The sequence below is a fragment of the Mus caroli genome, chromosome 2 (genome assembly GCF_900094665.2).
Source record: "Mus caroli chromosome 2, CAROLI_EIJ_v1.1, whole genome shotgun sequence".
NCBI lineage: Eukaryota > Metazoa > Chordata > Mammalia > Rodentia > Muridae > Mus > Mus caroli.
Window position 1 is genome coordinate 60,972,314 of NC_034571.1, and position 25,404 is coordinate 60,997,717.

Sequence of the window (25,404 nt, forward strand, 5' to 3'; positions counted from 1 at the left end):
AGAAACCCTGTCTCAAAAAAAAAAAGAAAGAAAGAAAGAAAGAAAGAAAGAAAGAAAGAAAGAAAGAAAGAAAGAAAGAAAGAAAGAAAGAAAGAAAGTGAGCTGGATAACTAGAAATATTTTAAAAGCCTTACATCCAGATGTGGAGTCTCACTCCCGTAAAGCTAGCAGCCCAAAGCTAAGGCAGGATTGTTGTGAGTTTGAGGCAAGATTGAATGCTGGAATAAAACTTTCTCAAAAGAAAAAAACAAATAAATAGTAGGTGTTATAAGCAGACTAAATATATTCTTTGCTTGGAAGTTTAAATCACAGGTGATTTTTAATTTACACATCATCTGTCTTCTAAAAGTGTATCTGGCAGTCAATTCCTTTGGAATTTTAATGCATTTTCACAGAAGAGAGTAAATAAATATGTTTTTTTTTTTGTTTGTTTGTCTTTTTGTTTCAAACGCAATGTAACTTTCTTCTCCAGGTGCTGGGATCCAAGCCAGGCCCAACAAGTGCTAAGTAAGCACTCCTGCAGTGAACTATTCCCAGGCTTTATGTAATTCCTAATGAAATATAATTATGAATTAATGGTGGTTGGAAGTGTATCACTATGTAGAAGGAAGTACCAGTCTGGAAATAGTAACATGGCTCTAAGTTGGGCTCAGGTGCGCATCTCTACTCTGTAAGACTCTGGTGGTCAGACTGAAAAACTGTCCTAACCCTATCAGGGAGCAGGGCACATTTCCAGAGGTTCCACAGTAAGGGGCAGGGGGGCAGAATGAGAGTCACGTACCAATATAGTGATGCTTCAAAGTTTGATGTTTCAGAGAGTAAGAGATTCCTAGCAGTCTCCATCTCCGCTTACATTTCCCATTCTTGTCCAATCCATGGGTCTAAGCCTTTTTCAGTCTCTGAGAATCTTTAAATGGTCTCCTTTCCTCCTCCCCTCCTCTTTTATATTCCATGGCTTCAATCAAAGATTTTCCTCTTTGGCTCATGAGGAATGACAAGTCTCCCTCACAGCTTCTCTCACAGCATTTGCTTCTCTGCAGTAGCCTAACTTCAATTAATCTAACACAGCCTCCACCGAGTTAATGGGTAAGGTCTTTAAGCCACTGATTACAAGCTGAAATGACCAGAGAGTGGAAAGAGGGAATGGGTATCTGAGAGTCATTCATGTCACATTTATAAACTTTGGGAGATAATTTGAAAGTTAAACAGTATTGTGCACAAATAGCAAAAATTATAGATATGAGTACTTCACAATTAATTTATGTTTTAACTTTGGATCTACTCTCTTACAAAAGAGAGTACGTAGACAGAGGGAAGATTCTGTCACATTTCTGTTTTCTCAGGTTGGAAGAGAAAGCAGGGCAGATGGAGGGAATGCTGTGGCGTTATTTGCCTTGACATTTTTTTGAGATCTCCTAAATGATGCCCTTCGCTAACTTCAGGCCATCGTATGATAGCAGATCTATTGTACCCTGCAACTAGAGAATCTAACCTCCTCCTCATATGACAGGCCAGATGCTCTGTTAGCATCTTCTATGTTTTCCTTTTTACAGAAGCTTGTCTTCGCATCTAAATTCACATGCAATTTCCTTTCAGAAGCCCACCATTTAAGTTTTAAGTGTAGTTGAATTGTATTAGACGCTGATACTGAGTATGGAAGATTTGTTTTTACAAAGCAGGGGTTTGGCAACATGCCAGTAGTTTACTTATTAGTTTTGCAATCTTAGACAAACTATTTAACCTCAGATTTATTATTCTGAAGTTGAGACCAAAACTATCTTGAAAGAACCTGTAAGGTACCAACATGAATTTAAAATGCAAGTGCATACTACATAGGGAGGTAGCAGTTGTTCATTTTTACTCATCTGGAATAACTTCTCTAGAGGTTTCTGTCTTCTAATTGTGGAGAAAATCTCTGCTCCACTGTCTGTCCTTGTGGCCTAAATACATTTGCCTCATTCTTTAGGATGTGATTCAGCATGTGACCCTTACCTGGTCCAGAATTCTTGCTCAGAGTTTGGAAAACACATGCACCTATCCTCAAGGTTACTCTGCTGTAGATGTTAACTTACTGTAACTGTGGACTATTTTTGCCATGTGTGGATGAGCCCATCTACACAGGAAGCCAGCACAGGGCAAAGCAGAGCCTACACTGTCCATGGGCTGTCCTGATGGTGTCAGTTTAGATTCTGTGTCTTTTGTTATTCAAACTAGATTTGGCCCATAAGTTTGCTTTTCTCCTCCTCCTCCTCCTCCTCCTCCTCCTCCTCTTCTTCTGTCTCTCCTTCAAAGTAGTTTTTGCTGAGTTTTGGTTACTTTTATCCAAAGGGTCTGTTAACTAGTATGACTAGAATAAACTAAATGTCAAAGGTAATTTATTTGTCCTGGGACATTTTCTGAGGCAGAGGCTAAGGGCTAATTTTTCTAGAAGAATAAAACCTTCCTCACCCTAACTGAAAACAAAATAAGAACTTGGTACCTCAATCATAGACACTCTTGTGATGACAGATGAGCTATAAATTGGAAGCCTCTTATGTGAACCCCAGTAGAGAGATAGTATCCATCATTTTAGGTCTGTTGGTGGAGACAATAGGTTCTTTTTAATGTTAGGAAACATTCAAGGACACAGTACAGTTTTTAAATGAATACATTTCTATATTCCAAAATATAACAAGCTTCTATTTTCACTGCAGATCTAGAATATCTTTCTATTTCTAGTCAAATGCCACATTGTCAAAAGGATATTTCTTCCCATGTCTCTAATGAGTCATCTGTAATTTTAAGAACATAAGAGGGGAGACGTTTTCTGAACAAAGAGTGGGTGAAGCTGAATGTATAGGCAAATGGTACAGTAGTAGCTCAAGTTATGAAACCGACAAAAAAAAAGTCCCATAAGAAAAAATTGTACTCACAAACTGAAATGTCCTTGTTACACAAAGTGAAGGAACAAATAGAAAGTATTCAGCTTCGACTCACATCTTAAAGGTCCCCTGAGGACAGCAACCATGAGATGGAAACTCAGTGCATTACAACATTGCTATCTCCTTTCTACTTCATGGTTGTTACTGTTTCTTTCATTGCTAACATAGGATCTCTGATCACAGCTTAAATCACTTTAATAATTTTAGTAGAACGTTTGATTATTACATAATTTGCAGATCAGAAACTGGGTCAAAGAGGATAAAAATATGTGGGCATATGTCACGATAACATATACCACTGTCAGTGACATTTCCACTAGCCCAATGGCATTGGTTATCTTTATAAAAAGAACACAGAGAGCCCTGGCATGCTACAGTGCCTTCACACAGCTTTCTGCACATATGGTGCACCTGCACTTTAGCCTGAGGTATACCATAAAGAATACATTCTGTAACCATTGTCGTGGTCAATGCTATTGTTCAATATTTGCCCTTCCCAAAACTCATAAATTGAATTATTCCATAATACAAGGTGGGAATATTTAACAGGTTATTGGTGAATGAAGGCTTTGCCTTCAAGAACGAATTGGTGCCTTTCCAGGGTAAGATATCAGACCCTTCTTGCTCTTCCTTGCCTTAAACCCTTCCATCATGTGATGGTTTAGCTCCTCAATCTTGTACTCTCTGGTCTCCATAAGTTTAAGCCAATCCATTTCTTTTCATTATAATTCCAAATGTTGGATGTGATGTTACAGCAGGCTAAAGGTTCTTAGAGATTTGGCTTTTTAAAACCATTTTACATTTTGCTAATAAATGAGCATGATGATTTATATAAAAATAACTCATTAACTAAGTTCAATCTAAGGGAAGCCATTGATGTTTGAATATTTCAACTCAATTTTCAAAACAAATTCATATTCACAGTTTCTTCAGTCATGGAGAATCTCACCCTTAATGATTTTTGACCAGTAGACCCCTTGGCTGCTTCAACTCATTCACTTTTCCCCTCCCTTCTACCCTCCTTCCCTCTCTGTCTCCCATTCTCTCTCTCTCTCTCTTTCTCATTCATATATATATATATATATATATATATATATATATATGAGGTTTAATGAAGGCTACATAGTAGTCACTAAAACAAAATTAGTGATCAAATATTAGAAGAAATATTCTTTTAAAAGACTGAGATTTTACTAAGCAACTTCAATGTAAATCAGAGAAAACTTAACGTTTATGAAGATTATACCATAATAAAACAATCTATTTATGAGAGAAAAATTAAGACTAGTAACATAATACACAGGCAACCTAAAGAAGGTTTTAAAACAGAGCACTACGAAAGAAGGCAACATTTCTGAATGTGGTTTGGCCATGTGTTCTAAAGTACTCTATGCTGGACAAGCTGACACATTCCTACAATCCCTGCACCTGTAGAAAGGAGGAGTGTGAGTTCAAGGCCAGCCTGGGATACATAGGGAATTGCTGTCTCAAAAACTAAAGAGTGAAGCCCATTGCGTGTCTGTTTTAAAAAAAAAATCCTTAGCTCTAGAAATGTCTACCTGCGCTGCTATCCAGTGGCTCACATCTGGAGATCTGTTTGGTGGAAGAATAATGTGAAAATGAAGGACATGCCTTTCATTGGAAAAACTCCTTCCTGATAACAATATCTCTCCTATCAGGTTGTTCTGCTTGCACAATGTGATTTGTTCCAAAATGTCTGAATGTTTTTCCTTCTTCACACAATCTGCATTTGAAGATAAGGACAGCTGATGTCAAAGGCAGGTTGCGGGCAGGGGTAGGAAAGCTGATCTGGCTGCCTAGTCATCAGAGCTGGTCTTGCACCTTGAGCTTTGTGTAAAAGCTTTAAGTATTTGTCACGGGGTTGTGTGATTTTGTTTTCCATTTTCCTTTATGCCATTGTTTTTAAAATTTAAAATTCAAAATAACCCAGTCAGGGACCATCATGGGCAGAACCACCCCTCAATACAGTATCTTTCATCAATTTAAAAGCTCTTTGTTTTTTAAAACACATTCTTTTGCTTTTATTTTTATTATTTGTTGATTGGTTGATTGATTTTATTTTATTTTTTTTAAGACAGAGTCTCACTATTAACTTTGGATGGCCTGGAACTTGCTATGTAAATCAGGCTAGCCTTAAACTCACAGTGAATTTCCTCCCTCTGCCTCCTAATTGCTGGGATTAAAGGTGTGTACAACCAGGCCTGGCAGTCTGGAAGCTCTTTAATTTAAAAGACAAAAAAAAAAAAAAGGATCTGATAGTTTGATAGTTTGTATGGTGATTTGAGTAAGAATGGCTCTCATAAACTGAAATAATTGAATGCTCAGTAATCAGGGGAGTGGTACTACTTGAGAAGGATTAGAAGGTGTGGCTTGACTTAGTTATGGCTTTGATGGAGGAAGGATGCCATAGTTATGGCTTTGTTGGAGGAAGGGTGCCATGGAAGAGGGCTTTGAGGTTTCCAAAGCTCAGGCTAGGCCAGGCCCAGTGGCTCTCTCTTCCTGCTGCCTGTGGGTCCAGATATAGAACTCTCAGCTACTTCTTCAGCACCATGTCTGCCTATGTGCTGCCATGCTCCCTGCCATAATAATAATGATCTAAACCTCTGAATGTGATCAAGTTCCAAATAAATGCTTTCTTTTTATAAGAGTTGCTATGGTCATGGTGTCTTTTCATAGCAATATAACAGTCTGGTTACCACATAGTGAATTACTACACTTTTTAAAGTGTTTCCATTTGGTCTTTTATTCCTTTATAGATTTATAAATGAGGACATTGTATAGGAGCTAGGATACTGGATTTCAACTTTGTATTTTGACAGGGCCTCCTCTTAGTAATTTTTATCATTAATAAATCATGTTTATTTATCTTTGTTTCTATATAAATAATTAGTAACTATTAGATGGTGGATTTGGTCTGTAAATTGGAGGCTCCATGTTTGGGAGAGCAAATACCTGATGAGGAAAAGGCTTTCTAACCTGGACCATAGGAGCCTCTGAAACACTGCATGCCCCCCAAGAATTGTAAGTAAATAAACACAATCCATGAGATGAACCAATTTCTATGTGGAACACATCTGGATCTTTATTTCGTAATTTCCTCATATTCACTTCTGACAAATAGCAATTATAGAGTGAACAATCTCCTAAATTGACTACTTTTATGTCACCTTGACATAAGCTACAGTCATTTTGGAAAAGGGAACCTCAATTGGGAAATTGCCCCTTCTCTAGATTGGCCTGGAAGCAAGCCTGAAATGCCTTTACTTGACTGATGATTGATGTGGCATGGCCTAGCCTGTTGTTGTAGTGCCACCCCCATGAGGGTGGTCCTAGGTGCTATAAAAAAATAGGCCAGGCAAGCCAGTGAGCATGCTCTTCCCCTGCTCCTGCTTCAGTTCCTGATTCCAGGTTCCTGCTTTGATTTTGTGCCCCAGCTTTCTTCATAATGGATTGTGATGTAGAACTGTAAGCTGAAATAAGTCTTCCCTACCTTCAAGTTGTCTTGGGTGTTGATGTTTTATCCCAAGAATAGAAACTCTAACTAAGACATTTCTCTCACCCCAAGCTACCACATATGGCAGCTTTTGTTCTGACAGGAACTGGGCTAACTGTAAAGTGTCCCTAAAAGTTTGGAGTATTTTAGGATTTGTGGTCAATGAAACACTTGACTTGCTTGGTTATATATTCCCCCCACTTTAACAACTGGCAAGTGTAATTGGATGGATAGTGTCTTCAAAAAGTTTAAGCCAGTATAAAACTGTATCAGTCTTAGAAACAGAGTCCTTGTAGACATAATATGGTTACGATATATATGTATACATGCATATATGTACATACATACATACATACATATATGTGCAGAAATGGTTTAATTGCAGTATGCCCCCAACAGTTCTATATATATGAACTACAAGCCAAAAGAAATCATTTTTCCCTAAAAACAAGCAACAAAACAACATTAACACAAAATACCCTTGTATATTGCATAACTATATTCCATGTGGATACAATTACTTAGGAAATTATTGATTATTTATAATATGGCATAGAAATAAAAACCTCTTGTGTTGTAAAACTTCCTTCCATGAGAAATTCACACAATATATTTTTAGGTCTTTGGTAACTCAGGGTGACTTCAACATTTCAAGGTACAAAAAAAGTACTTAAAATTGCTTAGTCCTTGTAATCTTCAGTGAGAGTTTTTTAATTTGTTAAATTAGCTGCCTACAAAATCTTATACGTATATTTAGATTTCTGTCATGGGGCATTTGGGGCAGCTCCATATGGTATAATATAATTTATTTACTTCTTATGAATATGCATAAACCACCCACAAATCTGGTCTCATTTCTTAAGCAGAGAGATTGTTAAGCCTGTGCTAATTTAGTATGTGAGGCTTCTGTAACAGTCCAATGTAAATGTAGTTAGTGGCAAAGTATACCTGATAAAAACAGTTACCTTCTTATTGATATAGTAAGGGTCCAGGTCCTCCAGAGGCTCCGACACCATCTCTGGAGGAATGTCTCCATAGATAAATGGAAGGTTCTTCCCAGCTTCCAAGTCACTGTTTGGCTTTGGGCCATTTTCATCATCATCTTTTTTGTCTGGCTTGGGATTCTTAGCCTTCTCTTCTGCAATGCGCCTTTCAATAGCTGCAAGGGATTCTCTGGTGAAGAAGTTGAAGCTGTCAGGTCCTGGTGGTACAAGCACTGTTTGCTCCATCTTGTCATCCTGCACATTTTAATTACTCTTTACTCTTCATGTGAGATTCCTAAGGAGGGAAGAACCAGAAACATGGAGAACATTAAAAGTTATTAATATCAATAAATGCTCATCTAGAAAAGAGGGCCAGAAGACTTAAATTTTTGTCTCCTGTAAAATTGAAATGGAAAAAAAAAGTTTACACAAATTCATTCTCTATGTTGAGCTTTGGCCAAGCAGTCTTGTATATTTAGGATTGTGCTTTACCAATAGAGGAACTAGGCTGTGAGTTTAAACACTGGTTCAATATTGCTCTGAGTACATTTTGATAATTGTCGCCACATCACTGATAAACTGTTCACCCTGAGATGTACCTGTATGATGAAGACGATGCCCACTGATAGATCAATCAATTCAAAGGTATATCACACACACACACACACACACACACACAAACACAACGAAAAAACCCAAAACTTTGTCTCTGATATGTAAAGTGCAGCCATTGAGGCTTAACAAGTAAGGGCAAAGCTGTTTAACTTTGTTGCAGTCAATCAGAATCATATAAAAGACAGTCATTGCTACACTACTTATGCCTGTGTACACCCTGAGATGTGGGCGAGTAGATCTATGGCCTGAGAACTACATTAGCTCTAGTAGAGTCTCTTTGACAATGACAATCCAAGGTGGGACAAAAGCCATTAATATGGCTGAGATGGAGATAAACTATACTGGAAAGGAAGCTATGTGCACAGGAGGTAGTAGAATGTTCTTGGTTCGCCGAAGTAATTCTGATACATTGGAGAGTCTACAGTTCTGCAGATGTTAAGGCCAAATCCAAGATGCATCCTTTTAAAGGTATACTTAATAAGAGTTCAAATTTCACACATATAGCTGTGCCCAAACTTCCCAGAGCTCAAGTTCTGCCTGGTACAGACTCTGTTTCAATAGTCTGTTAGCTCATTAAAGTCAGCAAGCTCAGATACAATTAGTTGCAGCTTTGATGTCTAGGCCTCTTAGTAGAAAACTACAGCTTCCTCTCCCTCCTCTCCTCCCAGTGTTCTCCCTCCCCCCATTCACCTTTCCATTTCTTCTCAGAGAAAGTGAAACCTCCCATTGATATCAACCCTCTTCCCGCAACCTTGGCATATTAAGATGTATAAGACTGGACATATCTTCTTCTATTGACACTAGACAAAGCTGTCCAGTTAGGGGATAGGGATCCAAAGGCAGCCAATAGAGTCTGAGAGAGCCCCTGCTCTTGCTGATAGTGGTCTCACATGAAGACCAAGCTGTAAAGGGATGGGATGGGACCCCCCTTACATATGTATAGGGGGTCATCCCATGCATGATGTCTTGTTGGTGGTTCAGTATCTGTGAGTTGCTATGCGACCAGGTTAGTTGATTCTGTAGGATATCTTGTGTTCTGAACCTCCCTGGCTCTTCCTCTCCCTCTTTGACAAGATTCCCCGTGCTTTACCTAATGTTTGGCTGTGGGATTCTGCATGTATTTCCATTAGCTGCTGCATGAAGCCACTCAAATGAATGTTATGCTAGCCTCCTGTCTGCAAGAACAGCAGTATGTAATTAATAGTGTCAGAGGTGGGCTACCTCTCATGGCAATGGAATCACTGTATTTTATCTCACTCATTCATTCAGATCATCCCTGTCTAGGTATCCCTCTCACCTACTTGATGGTTTTGAGTCTAAAGATGCATTGAATTCTATCTTAGTGTGTTTATTTGTTCTTCTCCTTTTCTTCTTATTCTATAAACCCTATCTTTTGGTTTGTTTATGACTGTTGAGTTTGGATCTCAGCATGCCCCAAGGGTGGAGTGGAACTTGCTCCATGGCTCAGACTGGCTTTGAAATTGCAATTATCATGTTGTACTCTCATAATTGTTTGGATTGTGGTCTTGCACCACCATCTCTGATTTGATTCTATCAATTCTAGTGCTGATTCTACTTATTTGATGTGTAGATAATATTTATGATCTGATATTTGGAAGTGAACTGAACTATTTACAGCCTTATGTCACTTAAAAGCTTGAGTATATATTGAGAAAAAAATCACTAGATGATTTTAATGTGGAGACCTAATAGAATACTTAAATGGACTTACGTATTTTAGACAAATCAGTCAACATTAATGCATCAAAGAGTCCAACATACATGAGATGTATAAAGCTGCTATCAGCACAGTTTGGCCTGCTCTTTTATTACCTTAAACATCCTTATTAGTAGAAATATACTCTAAAATATGATTTAAAAGAATATTATAGAAAATCCACAAACTCTTGACAGAGCTGCTGTTATCATCATCAAGTGTTTATGATACAAGCACAATTGAAAGGCTGCCATGATCTATGGGACTGGCATCAGAAGATGTCTGTGGATGCCACCATTACCACACATGTCCTGTGTTGTGCCGTGAGTTTAGGATGGATACATGAATAAGGATTGGGACTTCTCAGCTCCACTCCTGGAGCCAGCTTTGAGTTGCAATCTGTCTGTGACCAAAGTACCAGTGTGCAGTGCTTGATAATCCTGCCCAGTATAGATCATTGCTTCTCTCTCTCTCTCTCTCTCTCTCTCTCTCTCTCTCTCTCTCTCTCTCTCTTTTCACTGAGAACAAACTTGAAAACATATATAAGGGCATTTGTTTTGTTTTTTTTTCTCATTTGTATTTCTTTGCTGTTTCATAGGTTTAACATTATCTTTTGTATGCAAATACTTAAATTTTGGATTGCAGCATAATTTAAATACATACTAATTGCATACAATTTCAGTCTTTCTGAAAGGGTGCAACAACCGGGTTCATTTCCCATAAAATTGTGTGAACAGAACAGAAGTGGCTACTTCAAGCCTTCCTATGCGGTAAAAATGAGCAACCTACAAGACCTAACACTATTAATGATTCTATGGTGTGCTTACAGCCAGGAGCCTAGCATGTCTGCCCTCAGAGAGGCCCAAAAAGCAGCTGACTGAGACAGAAGCAGATACTTACACCCAACCAATTGTCTGAAGTCAGGGACCCCTGTGGTTGAATTAGGAAAAGGCTGGGAGAAGTTGAGGAGGAGGGCGACCCCATAGGAAGACCAGCAGGCTCAATAAGCCTAGGCTCTTGAGATCCCTCAGACACTGAGCCACCAACCAGGCAGCATATACTAGCTCGTCCAAGGTCCTGGACACATGTACAAGTAGGACTTCCGGGTCTGGCCTCAGTGAGAAAAGAGCCCCTAGCTCTTGAGAGACTTGAGGCCGCAGGGAATGGAGAGGCCTGGCGGGGGTGTTGGGGGAGTGTGAGGTGTGGAGACATCCCCTTAGAGATGGGGGTGGGAGGGTGGGGAGGAAAATGGGATGAGGAACTGTCTGAGGGCAGAATGGGAGGGGGATAACGACTAGACTGTAAAAGAAAAATATTAAATATAATTAAAAATAAATAAAAAGCAGTATAAGAAAAAATGAAAAAAATTTAGGGCTATTGGCTGTCAGTATCAACTGAGTAAACAAACAGCCAAGAAGATAGGCAAATACTACTGATGAATATGACCACTTCAAATTTATTGTTATAATAATGACTGGGTTTAGTTACAGTAATTACACTCATATGTGAGTAATTTAACTAAATACTATATTGATAACATATTCAGGTTGGGGGAAAGTATTTCTTACTTTCTGATTAGACCTTGTATTCAAATACTACCAAAAAGTAAAACATAAGTTATATTAATTATAAGAATAATACCATTTCAATATTGTGATCTGGGGCTAAAGAGATGGCTTTGGTAAAGGTTCCTGCTCATGTCTGGTGACCTTGAGCTTGCTGGTGACCTTGAGCTTGCTGTCTGCCCCACAGGGTGGATGGAGATGACTGATTCATGTGAGCTGTCCTCTAAGCTCCACCATGCCACCTTTCCATCTCTCTCTCTCTCTCTCTCTCTCTCTCTCTCTGTTAAACAAACACACACACACATACACACACACACACGCACACACAGACACTAGCCAAGTAAACAAATAACTGTAATTTTAATCATGAAGCTGTCAAATATCCTTCAATATTAATGTTTTCAAGCAATATTATGGGCAAAAATCTATAGATTTTAGTTTGAACTTCTATCCAGAAATAACCATTAGGTTAGAAAGAAAAAGTTTGGATTTTTAACTTAAAATCTTTAAACATTTAAACTGAAAACCAAGAATGGTCCCCATTTGTGGAAACACATGCCTCATTAGAGATGTCTCATTTGAGGAACACGTGGCTTGAGGCTTGTGGCGGTCTCTTTACTTTAGTGTGACTTTGGATGCCTTGGTTACATAGAGCAGCCATGTACCCTTCAGTAGAGATAGCCAACAAATCGTGGTAAGAAAAGTGTCAAAGAGAGAGTAATATTTTAAAGAAAAATATAAGATAAGAACTTATTCAAAATGCAAAGTCACATAGTTATGAAGAAAGAAAAATGATGCATTTCATTAACAAACATACTTAAAATAATAAAAAGAAATAAATTGCCAAGAAAAAATGAAAGAATTATTCTTTTAGAAAATACTTTTAAAAATTAAACGTAGACAAGACATTCGAAAGAAGGCAACAAGAAACAAAAAAAATCTCCAAAAGACACTGGAATAGAAGTGAGGACCTGAGGGCTGGAGGGATGGCTCAGAGGTTAAGAGCACTGACTGTTCTTCTAGAGGGTCTGAGTTCAATTCCCACCAACCACATAGTGTCTTATAACCTCTGTAATGGGAACTGGTGTGTCTGAAGTGAATACCACATATGTACTCACATACATAAAATGAGTAAATCTTTGGAAAAAAATAAGTTAGGAAAACATTTAAAACTAATAAAAATGTAATTCACAATGGGAAAAACAGGGATGAAAGAGAAATAAGAATAATTACTTCATTCAAATAGGAACCTTCCAGCTTTATCGTCACCAACAATTCATACTTTATCGTCACCAACAATTCATACTTTATTTCAATAACTTTTAAATATTTTTCTAAACCTGGTAATCCCAGCTATCAGTTAATATGGTTATTCAATATCAGGACATCTTAGCTATATTATGCCGCATAATTTTATGTGTGAAGCAATGCTATATGTGTGGTGTCTTCTAAAATAGCATGGTATTTATAGTGAAAATTAGCTGGATTCTTGCTAACATGATGGTCAGCTCTTGCAAGCCCTACCACTATTTTGAGGATATCAGTCCTCTAGATAGCACCCTTCTTAATTAAATTTTTGGTCTACTTTGCAAAATATTCTATTGCCCAAAATTAAAGTCAGGTGAAATATTATTCTTATTGATATTATCTCACAAAAGTAACTAAAATATTTATTAATGTGTGTGTGTGCATATGTGCGCATGCGTGCATGAAGTGTGTGTATGGAGACTTGTGCGAGGCATATAACTGGAGGTCAGAGAACAACTTTGAAGAACTGCTTCTTTCTTTGTACTTTTATGTAAATTCCTGGGATTAAACTCTAGTCAACAAATGTCTTTGCCCTCTGAGCCATCTCCCTGATCACTCAACCACTGACTAATTCTATAAGGCTTGCATTGTACTTAATTCATTCTTTGTTCTTGAATCAAAAACCAAAACCAAAGGACACAAATTGGAAAGGAAGATGTCAAAATATCACTATTTGCAGATGATATGATCGTATAGTTAAGTGATCCTAAAATTCTACCAGAGATCTCCTAAACCTGATAAACATCTTCAACAAAGTGGTTGGATTATAAAATTAACTCAAACAAATCAGTAGCCTTCCTTTACTCAAAGGATAAACAGGCTGAGAAAGAAATTAGGGAAACGACACCCTTCACAATAGTTACAAGTAATATAAAATATGTTGGTGTGACACTAACCAAGCAAGTAAAGATCTGTATGACAAAACTTTAAACCCCTGAAGAAAGAAACTGAAGAAGATGGAAAAATCTTTCATGCTCATGGATTGGCAACATTAATTTAGTAAAAAGGGCCATCTTGCTGAAAGCAGTCTACAGACTCAATGCAATCCCCATAAAAATTCCCACTCAATTCTTCATAGAGTTAGAGCAATTTCAAATGCATTTGGAATAACCAAAAATCCAGAATAATGAAAATTATTCTCGATAATAAAAGAACTTCTGGGGGGGGGGGATCACCATCCCTGATCTCAAGGTGTACTGCAGAGCAATTGTGATTTAAAACTGCATAGTAATGGTACAGTGATGGGCAAGAAGATCAGTGGAATAGAATTGAAGATCCAGAAATGTACCCACCTACCTATGGTTTCTTGATCTTTGACAAAGGAGGTAAAACCATCCAGTGGAAAAAAAGCATTTTCAACAAATGGTGCTGGTTCAACTGGCAGTAAGCATGTAGAAGAATGCACATTGATCTGTTCTCATCTCCTTGTATAAAACACAAGTCCAAGTGGACCAAGGACTTCCATTTAAAACCAGATACACTAAAGTTAATAGAAGAGAAAGTGGGGAAGAGCCTTGAACACATGGACACAGGGGAAAATTTCTTAAACAGAACATCAATTGCTTATACTCTAAGATCAACAATTGACTGACAAATGGGATCTCATAAAATTGCAAAACTTCTCCAAGGCAAAGGACACTCTTAATAGGACAAAATGGCAACCAACAAATTGGGAAAAGATCTTTACTAATCCTAAATCCAATAGAGGGCTGTTATTCAATATATACAAAGAAGTCAAGAAGTTAGACTCCAGAGTACCAAATAACCCTATTAAAATGGGGTACAGAGCTAAAGAATTCTCAACCGAGGAATACCAAATGGTAGAGAAGCACCTAAAGAAAAGTTCAAGTCGGGTGTGGAGAGGCACACCTTTAATCCCAGCACTTGGGAGGCAGAGGCAGGCAGATTTCTGAGGTCAAGGCCAGCCTGGTCTACAGAGTGAGTTCCAGGACAGCCAGGGATGCACAAAGAAACCCTGTCTCGAAAAACCAAAAAGAAAAAAAAAAAAAGGAAATGTTCAGCTTTCTTAGTCATCAGGGAAATGTAAATCAAAATAACCCTGAGATTCCACCTCACACCTGTGAGAATGGCTAAGATCAAAAACTCAGGTGACAGCAGATGCTGGCGAGGATGTGAAGAGGAACACTCCTTCATTGCTGGTGGGATTGCAAGCTGGTAAAACCACTTTGGAAATCAGTCTGTTGATTCCTCAGAAAATTGGACATAAGACTACCTGAGGACCCAGCTATACCACTCCTGGGCATATACCCAAAAGATACTACAACATATAACAAGGACACATGTTCCACTATGCTTATAGCAGACTTATTTATAATAGCCAGAAGCTGGAAGGAACCCAGATGTCCCTCAACAGACGAATGGAAAATTGGTACATTTACACAACAGAGTACTACTCAGCAATTAAAAACAATGACTTGATGAAATTCTTAGGCAAATGAATGGATCTGGAGGATATCATCCTAGGTGAGGTAACCCAGCTACAAAAGAACACACAAGGTATGCACTCACTGGTAAGTGGATATTAGACCAAAAGTTCCCAATACCCAAGATACAATTCACAGACCACATGAAGTTCAAGAAGAAGGAAGATCAAAGTGTGAATGCTTCAGTACTTCTTAAAAGGGGGAACAAAATATTCATGGGAGGTAGAGGGTAGGGGTGACTTGGGAGGAAGAGAGGAGGACGAGGGGGAAAGGGAGGCAGGATCAGTTATGAGAGGAGATGGGGATGATATACAGAGGGGCAGGAATTTGAACAGAGGTGTGTAGCAATGGGGGATAGGGAATTGCAAGTCCCAGATGCCAGCAAAGCAAGAGGCTCCCAGGACCCAACAGGGATGAGATTAGCTGAAAGCCCAACAAAGGGGAGGGAGAACCTATAGAGACCATATCTAGAGGTTAGGCAAGGCCCTTGGTTAGGAGAATGAGGCCACCCACTCATCTCAAAATTCTTAACCCAGAAGGGTTCTTGTCTAAAGGAAATACAGGGACAAAGTGTGGAGCAGAGACTGAAGGAAGAGCTATCCAGAGACTGCCTCACCTGGGGACCCAACCCATAGACAGACACTAAACCCAAACACTATTGCAGATGCTAAGAAGTACTTGCTGAGAGAAGCTTGTTATAGCTGTCCCCTGAGAGGCTCTGCCAGAGCCTGACAAATACAGAAGTTGCTTGTAGCCAACCATTGGACTTAGCACAGGGTCTCTGATGGAGGAGTTGGAGAAAGGACTGAAGGAGCTGAAGGGGCTTGCAACCCCATAGGAAGAACAACAATATCAATCAACCAGACCTCCCTGCCTCAGAGCTCCCAGGAACTAAACCACCAACCAAAGAGTATACTTGGAGAGGTCCATGGCTCTAGCCACATATGTAGCAGAGGATGGCATTGTCTGGTATCAATAGGAGGAGACGGCCTTGGTCCTGTGAAGGCTTGATTTTCCATTGTAGGGGAATGCCAGGTCAATAAGGTGGTAGTGGGAACATTATAACAGAAGCAGAGGGAGTAGGGATGGGAGAGGAAACCAGAAAAGGGGATAACATTTGAAAAGTAAATACATAAAAATCCAGTAAAAAAGTAGACAACAAACTAAAACAATAACATCAAAAGAAACGAAAGAAAGAAAGAAAGAAAGAAAGAAAGAAAGAAAGAAAGAAAGAAAGAGAACAAAAACTTTTTTTTTTTTTTTAGGTCAGGATCTCTTTTCCTAACCCTGACTGTCCTGGAATTCATTGTCCAGATCAGGCTGGCCTTGAATTCACAGAGGCCTCCCTTTGCCTCCTGAGTGCTGAGATTAAAGGTGTGTACCATCATACCCATCCTCAAAAGATATTTTGACAGAATAAAGTGCTGATATGTTCTCAGATCAAGAACCTAAAAACCATTAGAAAATTCTTTATATACTATCAATTTTGAGAAATATACATTTGTATAATCTCTGTTTTTATTTGTGGAGGTATATATGTATTTTTCTGTGTTATTTCTATTATGTAGTCTTTACTTGCTTGAGGTTTCAATTTAATGTTAAATGCCCTCTTCTCTCTTGAAAGTGTCTTAAATGTATCTCAAATATGATGTCAAATATTCTGGTGTAGGGGAGAGAATGATATGGATGAGCAGTGAGAGTCTTTAGGTTGGGAAGGAGATTGCAGGGTCATAAACAGGATGACACAGTCTAACAGGGCATAGCCAGACTAGCTCCTAGACCTGGAAGACTCTAGACTTCCAATCTCGACAATACACTAAAAATACAGAGAGGCCAAGATGGGTTTGATGAGGTGAAGTGGCACTTCTTGATATTCAGTCTGGGTTGATACCCAAATATCCACTTAGTTGGAGGAGAATTATTCACCTGGGTGTTTAACCTGCAGGCCTTCCCAACCAGTGGAAATTCTGCTATGCTCTTCTTGCCCTTGTATAGTTTTGAGTAATAGACTTTTTTTGGCTGATGGAATGAGACTTATAAACTCTAGTCAAGCTTTCTCTGAAGCACTATGTGTCTACATAGCCTCATGCTCTAGGACCTTTGCTCTGAGAATGGTATATCTCAAATGGGTGCTTCTTCCTCAGCCTGGATCCTGGAATAAGAAGACACATTCACTGGAGGTCAAGAGGAAGCTAATAGGACTCAAAGGGTCTAAAAGTAACGATTTATCAGTGATGTTTGACAGTGATATTCCTAACAAGCAAGTGTATGCCACTTATCAAAGACCAGGCTGTTAAATGAGTTGAATTAATTAGGAATATTTGTCTCTCAGACACAAATGTTGCCAGAGATTAGATATTCCACACCTTATGAGTCTCCACCTATAGTTCTAGATGAGGAACACATTATTATTAGGTAATCAGTGAAATCATGGCCTTCTCACAATCATATAACCACTCAGGAAAATTTGTTCAAAGAATGCTCAAGAGCCTATATCAAGAATACAAAGAGTGGGCTGGGGAGTAGTTCATTAGTAAAGCAGTTGCCATGTAAGCATGAATATCTATGTTCAGATCTTCAGTACCCATTGAAAAAGCTGCAGCATCATCCAATGCCTATAATTCCATTGCTGGAGGAGCAGAGACAGGGGCATCATGTGGGCCTACTGTCCTGACAGTCCAGCTGAATCAAGAATTTTAGGTTCAGTGAGAGATCATGTCACAAAAACTAAGGTGGAAAGCAACAGAGAAAGAAGTGTGATATATATCTCTGGTCTCTCTATGCACAAGAACACACACACATGCACTTACACGTGCATGCGTGTGCACACACACACACACACACACACTGCATGCACACACACACATACACACACACTCCTGTGTATATACATGTCCACACTCATGAGCACATACATGCATAGGCACAAGCACACACTCCCAAACAGGGATACATACAAAAACACACAGCAAAGAATATGTATTATCAATCACAAGCCAATTATTTAAGTTAAGATGTCTTAGTAAAAAAATTCTTCTACTAAAAAGACAACTGTACCATGGTGAGGGAATGGTCCAGTCACTGATATTTGCTAGAACTGTCATTGTCCATCCATGTGTCTATGCTCCAGCATTTAAGATATCAAGAAAGAGCTGGCCTAGTGAGAACAGAAAATCTAACATGGCCACTATAGCTTACTGACTAGAAGTTAAGTGCACACTTCCTAAAAGAAGGCTTTGACACAAGCCACTTAAGTTCCCTCCTCATTTTCTTGTCCCCATTCCTCTCTCTGTAGAAATCTAAGATTTCAATTCAGTTTTATACAGAAACCACATTACTGTAAACCCTACAAAGTTATGGCAATGTAGCTATATGGAGTCAAGCAATGTAGGTTATTTTTTTCCCAATGGTGCTGGTGAAGGTGGCAATTGTGTAGCTATATTTAGCAGACTGAGGAAATTCTGCTAGAGTCAGCATTTGTCTCTTCATTGTTATGAAACAGTAATGGAAAAATAAACAAAAACAAAAGGCAAACACTATGCATAATTCCCTCAGATCATATTAACATGTGATGTTGGAGTAAATTGTTATAACCCCATTTTGCAAATACTTACCTAAATTAACCATGATTTCCTTAAAATAATGCAGTATTTACAATCTATATGAAAATACTATATGGGACACATGGTATGATGGAACAGTGTACCCAAGAGACACCAAAAACATTCCTGTCTGTGGCAGTCTTTTCTCTATACAGAGGCATTTAGTCTTAATTGCTCAGAGTTATTTTAAGTTTTCAGTGACTTTTACTGTTCATTCGTGTGCATATTGCCTGGACAACACAGGATGAAAAATGGTCGAAGAGAAGTCTTTGATTTGCTAAAGCAAGAAAGATGTTTAAAATATGTGACACATGAAATATCCCAAAGAGTGTAGAATTCTTTGTGGGATATTGATGTCTCTTTAGTATAAAGCTAATTTGAAGATGTCCTTCTTATCCTAATATTTTCTTACAAAACCAGCTCATCTCAAAGCAAAAGTGTTCAAGATATAGTTGATGGAGTAAGGAGTTTAGCACACAGAACACAGGGACAGCTACAGAGAAACAGCAAAGAGCTAAGGCAGACATAAAGAGGCTGAAAAGACTTGAGAGAGAAGAGTATTAAACACAGATCAGCTACCTGGCAAATGGCTCTCTGGTGTTCCACACTTCCTCTCATCTGGATGATCTAGAAACACAGTAAATGCTCTGAGTTAAGAAAGCCTGAGAACAGCAGTGTGTGGGTGGCCTGCATCAAGTTGATTGATAAACATTCTACATATAAATCTGTACCCTTCACAAGTTTGGTCAATGACACAATTCTATTGTAATACCATAGACTCATGTTCAAAGAAGAATCATTTAAGCACAGAGTGTGCTGAAAGAATGTATAGGAAATAAGTCACAAAAGATGACATAATTTCTTGATTTAAAACCTCACAGGATCATAGGATCAGAGGTGAGGAGGACACAACATCTGTCGCAACACAGGAAGTAACTAGGACCAGTGGGACCCAGGCACAAAGGAACTCTACCAGATCAGTGGCACAAGTTCCTTCTGGTCTGTCTGGGCCAGTGCCCTGAGCGAGCAGACCTTGGGCTTGAACTTCACAGCCAGTTCCACAACACCCAGAGGAAGCTCCACTCCCAAGTGCTCTAACATGCCAAGGATCACAGGATCACAGAAGCTTGGTCACACCAGTATCTCAGGGTCCCAGAGGCAGCTTAACTCCCAGGAGCTCTGACACATTCAGGATCTCAGGATCCAGGATCCCAGAGACAGCTTGATTCTGAGGAGTTCTGACACAACCAGGATCACAGGAAGGACTAGCTCCACTCAGATATAGCCAGATATATCAGGTAGCACTAGAGATAATCAGATGGTGGGAGGCAAGCGTAAGAACATAAGCAACAGAAACCAAATTTACTTGGCATCATCAGAACCCAATTCTCCCACCATAGCAAGTTTGTATACACCATCACACCAGAAAAGCAAGATTCAAACCTAAAATCACTTCTCATGATGATGATAGAAGACTAAGAAGGACATAAATAACTCACTTAAAGAAATACAGTTAAGCAGGTAGAAGTCCTTAAAGAGGAAACACAAAAATCCCTTAAAGAATTACAGGAAAACACAATCAAACAGGTGAAAGAAACAAACAAACCCTCCAGGATCTAAAAATAGAATTAGAAGCAATAAAGAAATCACAAAAGGAGACAACCCTGGAGATTGAAAACCTAGGAAAGAGATAAGGAGTCATAGATGCAAGCATCACCAACTGAATACAAGAGATAGAAGAGAGAATCTCAGGTGCAGAAGATACCATAGAAAACATTGACACAACAATCAAAGAAAATACAAAAAGCAAAAAGCTCCTAATCCAAAACATCCAGGAAATCAAGGACACAAAGAGAAGACCAAATTTAAGGATAATAGGTATAGCAGAGAGTGAAGTGTTCCAACTTAAAGGGCCAGTAAATATCTTCAACAAAATTATAGAAGAAAACTTCCCTAAAGAAAGAGATGCCCATGAACATACAAGAAGCCTACAGAACTCCAAATAGACTGGACCAGAAAGGAAATTCCTCCAGTCACATAATCAAAACACCAAATGTACTAAACAAAGAAAGAATTTAAAAGCAGTAAGGGAAAAGGTCAAGTAACATATAAAGGCAGACCTATCAGAATTACACAAGACTTCTCACCAGAGATTATGAACGCTAGAAGATCCTGGGCAGATGTCATACATAACCTAAGAGAACACAAATGTCAACCCAGGCTACTATACCCAACAAAACTCTCAATTACCATAGATGAAGAAATGAAGATATTACATGACAAAACCAAATTTACACAATACCTTTCCACAAATTCAGCCCTACAAAAGATAATAGATGGAAAACACCAACACAAGGAGTGAAACTACACCCTAGAAAAAGCAAGAAAGTAATCTTTCAACAAACGGACACAAACATAATTCCACCTTTAACAACAAAAATAACAGGAATTAACAATCACTTTTCCTTAATATCTCTTAATATGAAAATTAATATTACCAACATATCTTAATGAATTGAAATTCAAAGATATGAGAAATTAGAAATTTGTCGGCTGTCTTCCAGTGGTCTCTCTAATTTGGTAATGGGAGAAATAGGTCCAATATTGTACAATCCATTATACACTTTCTGCTTGTTTGTATATGATAGTGTCTAGCTGTGTACCACATAATGGTCTTGAAATCATGCTTCTCCTAGCTCAGCATCTCTATTTGTAGATTGTTAATTTGATGTTTTTACACTACACTATGGTTTTCAGAACAGCTTACATATTTCAAATTCATGTATACAGTCCAAAGAAATGTAGACAATTAATTTGGGAGGTAGCTTATAAGAGAACAACAAAGAGTGAGACTGAATGTTTTTCTTGATATTTATAATTATTGTATCAATTTTGAAGAAGAGGACCTTATAAGTTACTCTTTTTTTCTGATATGAATGTTTTTCAGAATTATCACAGTCAAATGAACCAGAATCTTACTCTCACCTAATGTCTGTGCTACTCTCCAAGCATAACCATTGTTCATTGAAACAGTTGATGAATGACTCCATGGATAGACCATCTTAATACACACCATTTCTTAAATGAATGTAACCTGTTCCCTGTGGGCTGAGAATGATGACAATCACTCAAGTCAAACAGTTTTGATTATAGAAGGAAATCTGTATCCAAATAATAGTGCCTACAGTTCATTCCTTGGTGCAGCAGAATTGTCAACTCTTAGCTTAGCTACTATGGAGGGAAAATCCTTTGGTGATGTGAGGGACATTGAAGTACAGCCTAATTACAATGAACTCCAATGTCTAAAAATTGTTCTTATTTTGGGTTTGTACCACAGTAAGAGTCAAGATTTTAAAGCTCTACTAAAAAACAAAACAAATAAGTAAACAAAATCTTTATGTTCATTTAATAACATGTCGATCATTTTATGATTGGTATAAATATATATTATGCTGAATATAATAAAAAATTAGTTCACTCAAAAAATAAAATAAAGACTCACTATTTTAATTGCCTCTATGCAGCATTTATAATATGTGATACCAAATTATATCTAATTTATTATTTAAAACTATACTGGTTCACTTTCAATCTGACAGTTAAAGTCAGTCAACCAGTGTTTCTTTTTTGATGTACTGGTCTGATTTATAGAGACCCTTCTGGGATTCTTAGCTTTCTGTGTGACCACCAGCTAATGACTGTCAGCTCTGTACAAAGGACACACTACCAGATGCCAGGACATCTGTCACAGCAGCTAGGACACAGAGCCAAGTCTATTCTTGTCTTGATGTATGACACACAATATGTACAATCAGTTTTGTTCATTTTGAAAGTATTCATTTAATATATGCCACAGACAAGACCCTGCAGGACAGTGAAGACCGTAGGGTGGCAGGGGGAGTGGAAAATAACATAGTATTGGGATCTTGAGACTAAAGCAATTTTCTTCACAAGATTCTTTATGAAATCAGCTCTGAGATTTTGATTTATTTTGGGATTTTGATGTTTCTGATTTTAGTGGATTCATGTATTAGTCCCAGGATAGGTGAAAAATGAAGGTTAAACATTTTTGGCATCAACTTAAAATACAGAAAACCTCTTTTGACTTCTTGAGTCTATGTTTGTGTGTGTGTGTGTGTGTCTGTCTGTCTGTCTGTCTGCCTATGCATCTGTGAAAAGGCAAGGAACAGTAACACTATCCTGAATTATTACTAATTTATTTAAAGGTAAAAGAATAAACATCATGAAACCTCTATTAATAAATCTCACATAAAGTGGTTTTTTTCTAACAATAGATGCACATTTTAATTCTTATTTCAATTAAAGAACTTTTGATGCATTAAGCTCAAAACCATAAACATGTCAGATAACAGAACATAAAGTTCCATGAATACCCTACACTCTTTAGTTCTAACTAGTTTTGAAGTTCTGGTCCTTTTTCTCAAAAACCAAATGGCGAAAAACTGTAAAATAGTACTACACACACACACACACACACACACACACACACACANATATATATATATATATATATATATATACACATATATATATACATATGAGAGATTTGGTTTTTGAATCTATTCCTTTTCTCCTACTCAGCATGTCTTCTAACATTTTTTGGCTATTTTTTATTGGTTATTTTATTTATTTACATTTCAAATGTTATCCTCTTTCCTGGTTTCCCCTCAGGAAACCCCCATTCTATTCTCTTTCCCCCTGCTGCTATGAGGTTGCTCACCCACCCACTCCTGCCTCACTGTCCTAGCACTTCCCTACATTGTGGCACTTGGCCTTCATAAAACCAAGGGCCTCCCCTCCTATTGATGCCCAGTAAGGTCATCCTCTGCTACATATGTGGCTAAAGCCATGGATCCCTCCATGTGTGCTCTTTGGTTGGTGGTTTAGTCTTTGGGAGCTCTGGGGGTCTGGCTGGTTAATATTGTTGTTCTTCCTATGGAGTTGCAAACTCATTAAGCTCCTTCAGTTCATCCCTCAACTCCTCCATTGTGGTCCCCATGCTCAATCCAATGATTGGCTACAAGCATCTACATCTGTATTGGTCAGGTTCTGTCAGAACCTCTCAGGAGACAGCTATATCAGGCTCCTGTCAACAAGCACTTCATTGGCATCAGCAATATAGAAAATGTGGTTGCATTTACACAATGGAGTACTACTCAGCTATTAAAAACAAGGACTTCATGAAATTCTTAGGCAAATGGATGGATCTAGAGTATATCATCCTGAGTGAGGTAACCCAGTCATAAAAGAACACACATTGTATGCACTCACTGATAAGTAGATATTAAGAATAAAGCTCAGAATACTCAAGATACAACTCACAGACCACACGAAACTCAAGAAGGAGGAAGACCAAAGTGTGGATGCTTCAGTCCTCCTTAGAAGGGGGAATAAAATAATCACTGAAGGTAGAGGGTGGGAGGGACTTGGGAGGAGGAGAGAAGGGGGAAGAGGAAAAAGGAGGCAGGATCCAATATGGGAGGAGACAGGGGAGATGTAGTTCAGATGACAGGTCAGGAGTTTGAACAGAGGTGTGTATCAATGAGGGATGGGGAACTGGGGATAGCCACCACAAAGTCCCAGATGCCAGGAAAGCAAGAGGCTTCCAGGACTCTGTGGGGATGAAATTAGATGAAATACCCAACAGAGGGGAGAGACAGCCTTTAGAGAACACATTTGAGGTTAGGCATGGCCCCCATTTAAGGGATGTGGCTACCTACCCATCCCAAACATTTTAACCTAGATTTTCTCTTGTCTAAAGGAAATACAGGAACATAGAGTGAAGCAGAGACTGAAGGAAAGACCATCCAGAGACTGCCACACTTAGGAATCCATCACAGATGCAGTCTTCAAACCCAGACACTATTGCTAACATTTCTTTTTTTGGTTGTTTTGTTTTTGTTTTTTTGTGTTTTCGAGACAGGTTTTCTCTGTACAGCCCTGGCTGTCCTGGAACTCACTTTGTAGACCACGCTGGCCTTGAACTCAGAGATCCACCTGCTTCTGCCTCCCGAGTGCTGGGATTAAAGGCCTGCGCCACCATGCCCAGCTCAACATTTCTTAACTATGAAAAAAATAACGTTTTTGTTATGCTCAACAGCAGGTGGCAGCTGACAAAGTATAATTGTATGTGCTCCTGAAACATAGTAAATAATTTGAATATTATTATAACATTCAACAAAAACTTACACCCAAATTATTTTCCCTGCTACTTAAATCTCAAAATTATGCTACCATCTCTAATCTCAGCACAATAAGTGAAATCTGAAACAACTAAGCTAGGTGGGGCATTATTGGTTTTGGTTTAGAAAGCATGCACAGTTAGTCTACTGTAGCAGTGCCCATTTGTGGAAATTTCTGCTCCTTTCTTCATAGACTCCTGGGTGGAAGAAACGTGAGACCTGAACAACATCACTTCATCTGGAACTCAACTTCCAGACTGGAGATTGAAAAATATGAATCACCAAAACCAAAGGTGAGTTTTATGTCAGTGAGTCCATGAGAGTATGAATGACCACACTGACTTAAGAAATCCTCATAGAAGATTGGCAAGATGGTTTGGTGTATAAAGGGTATTTGCTGTCAAATCTGATTTCCAGCCCTGGAGACCAATGAGTGAAGAAGAGAACCCTCTTCTACCAGCCAGTTGTCCTCTGACCTCTGCACAACACACACACACACACACACACACACACACACACACACACACACACA

At 38.5% G+C, this 25,404-nt stretch overlaps 1 protein-coding gene across 2 annotated transcripts in view; it reads right to left on the reverse strand.

Annotated features, from left to right (window-relative positions):
* LOC110308193 (sodium channel protein type 1 subunit alpha) overlaps positions 1 to 25,404 on the reverse strand; it is a 153,082-nt gene that overhangs the window by 65,193 nt on the left and 62,485 nt on the right. For both annotated transcript variants that reach the window (XM_021180584.2, XM_021180599.1), the window contains exon 2: positions 7,401 to 7,713. In XM_021180584.2, the coding sequence (XP_021036243.1) occupies positions 7,401 to 7,664 (264 nt within the window). In that variant the 5' untranslated portion in view covers positions 7,665 to 7,713. The remainder of the gene's footprint in view (positions 1 to 7,400; positions 7,714 to 25,404) is intronic.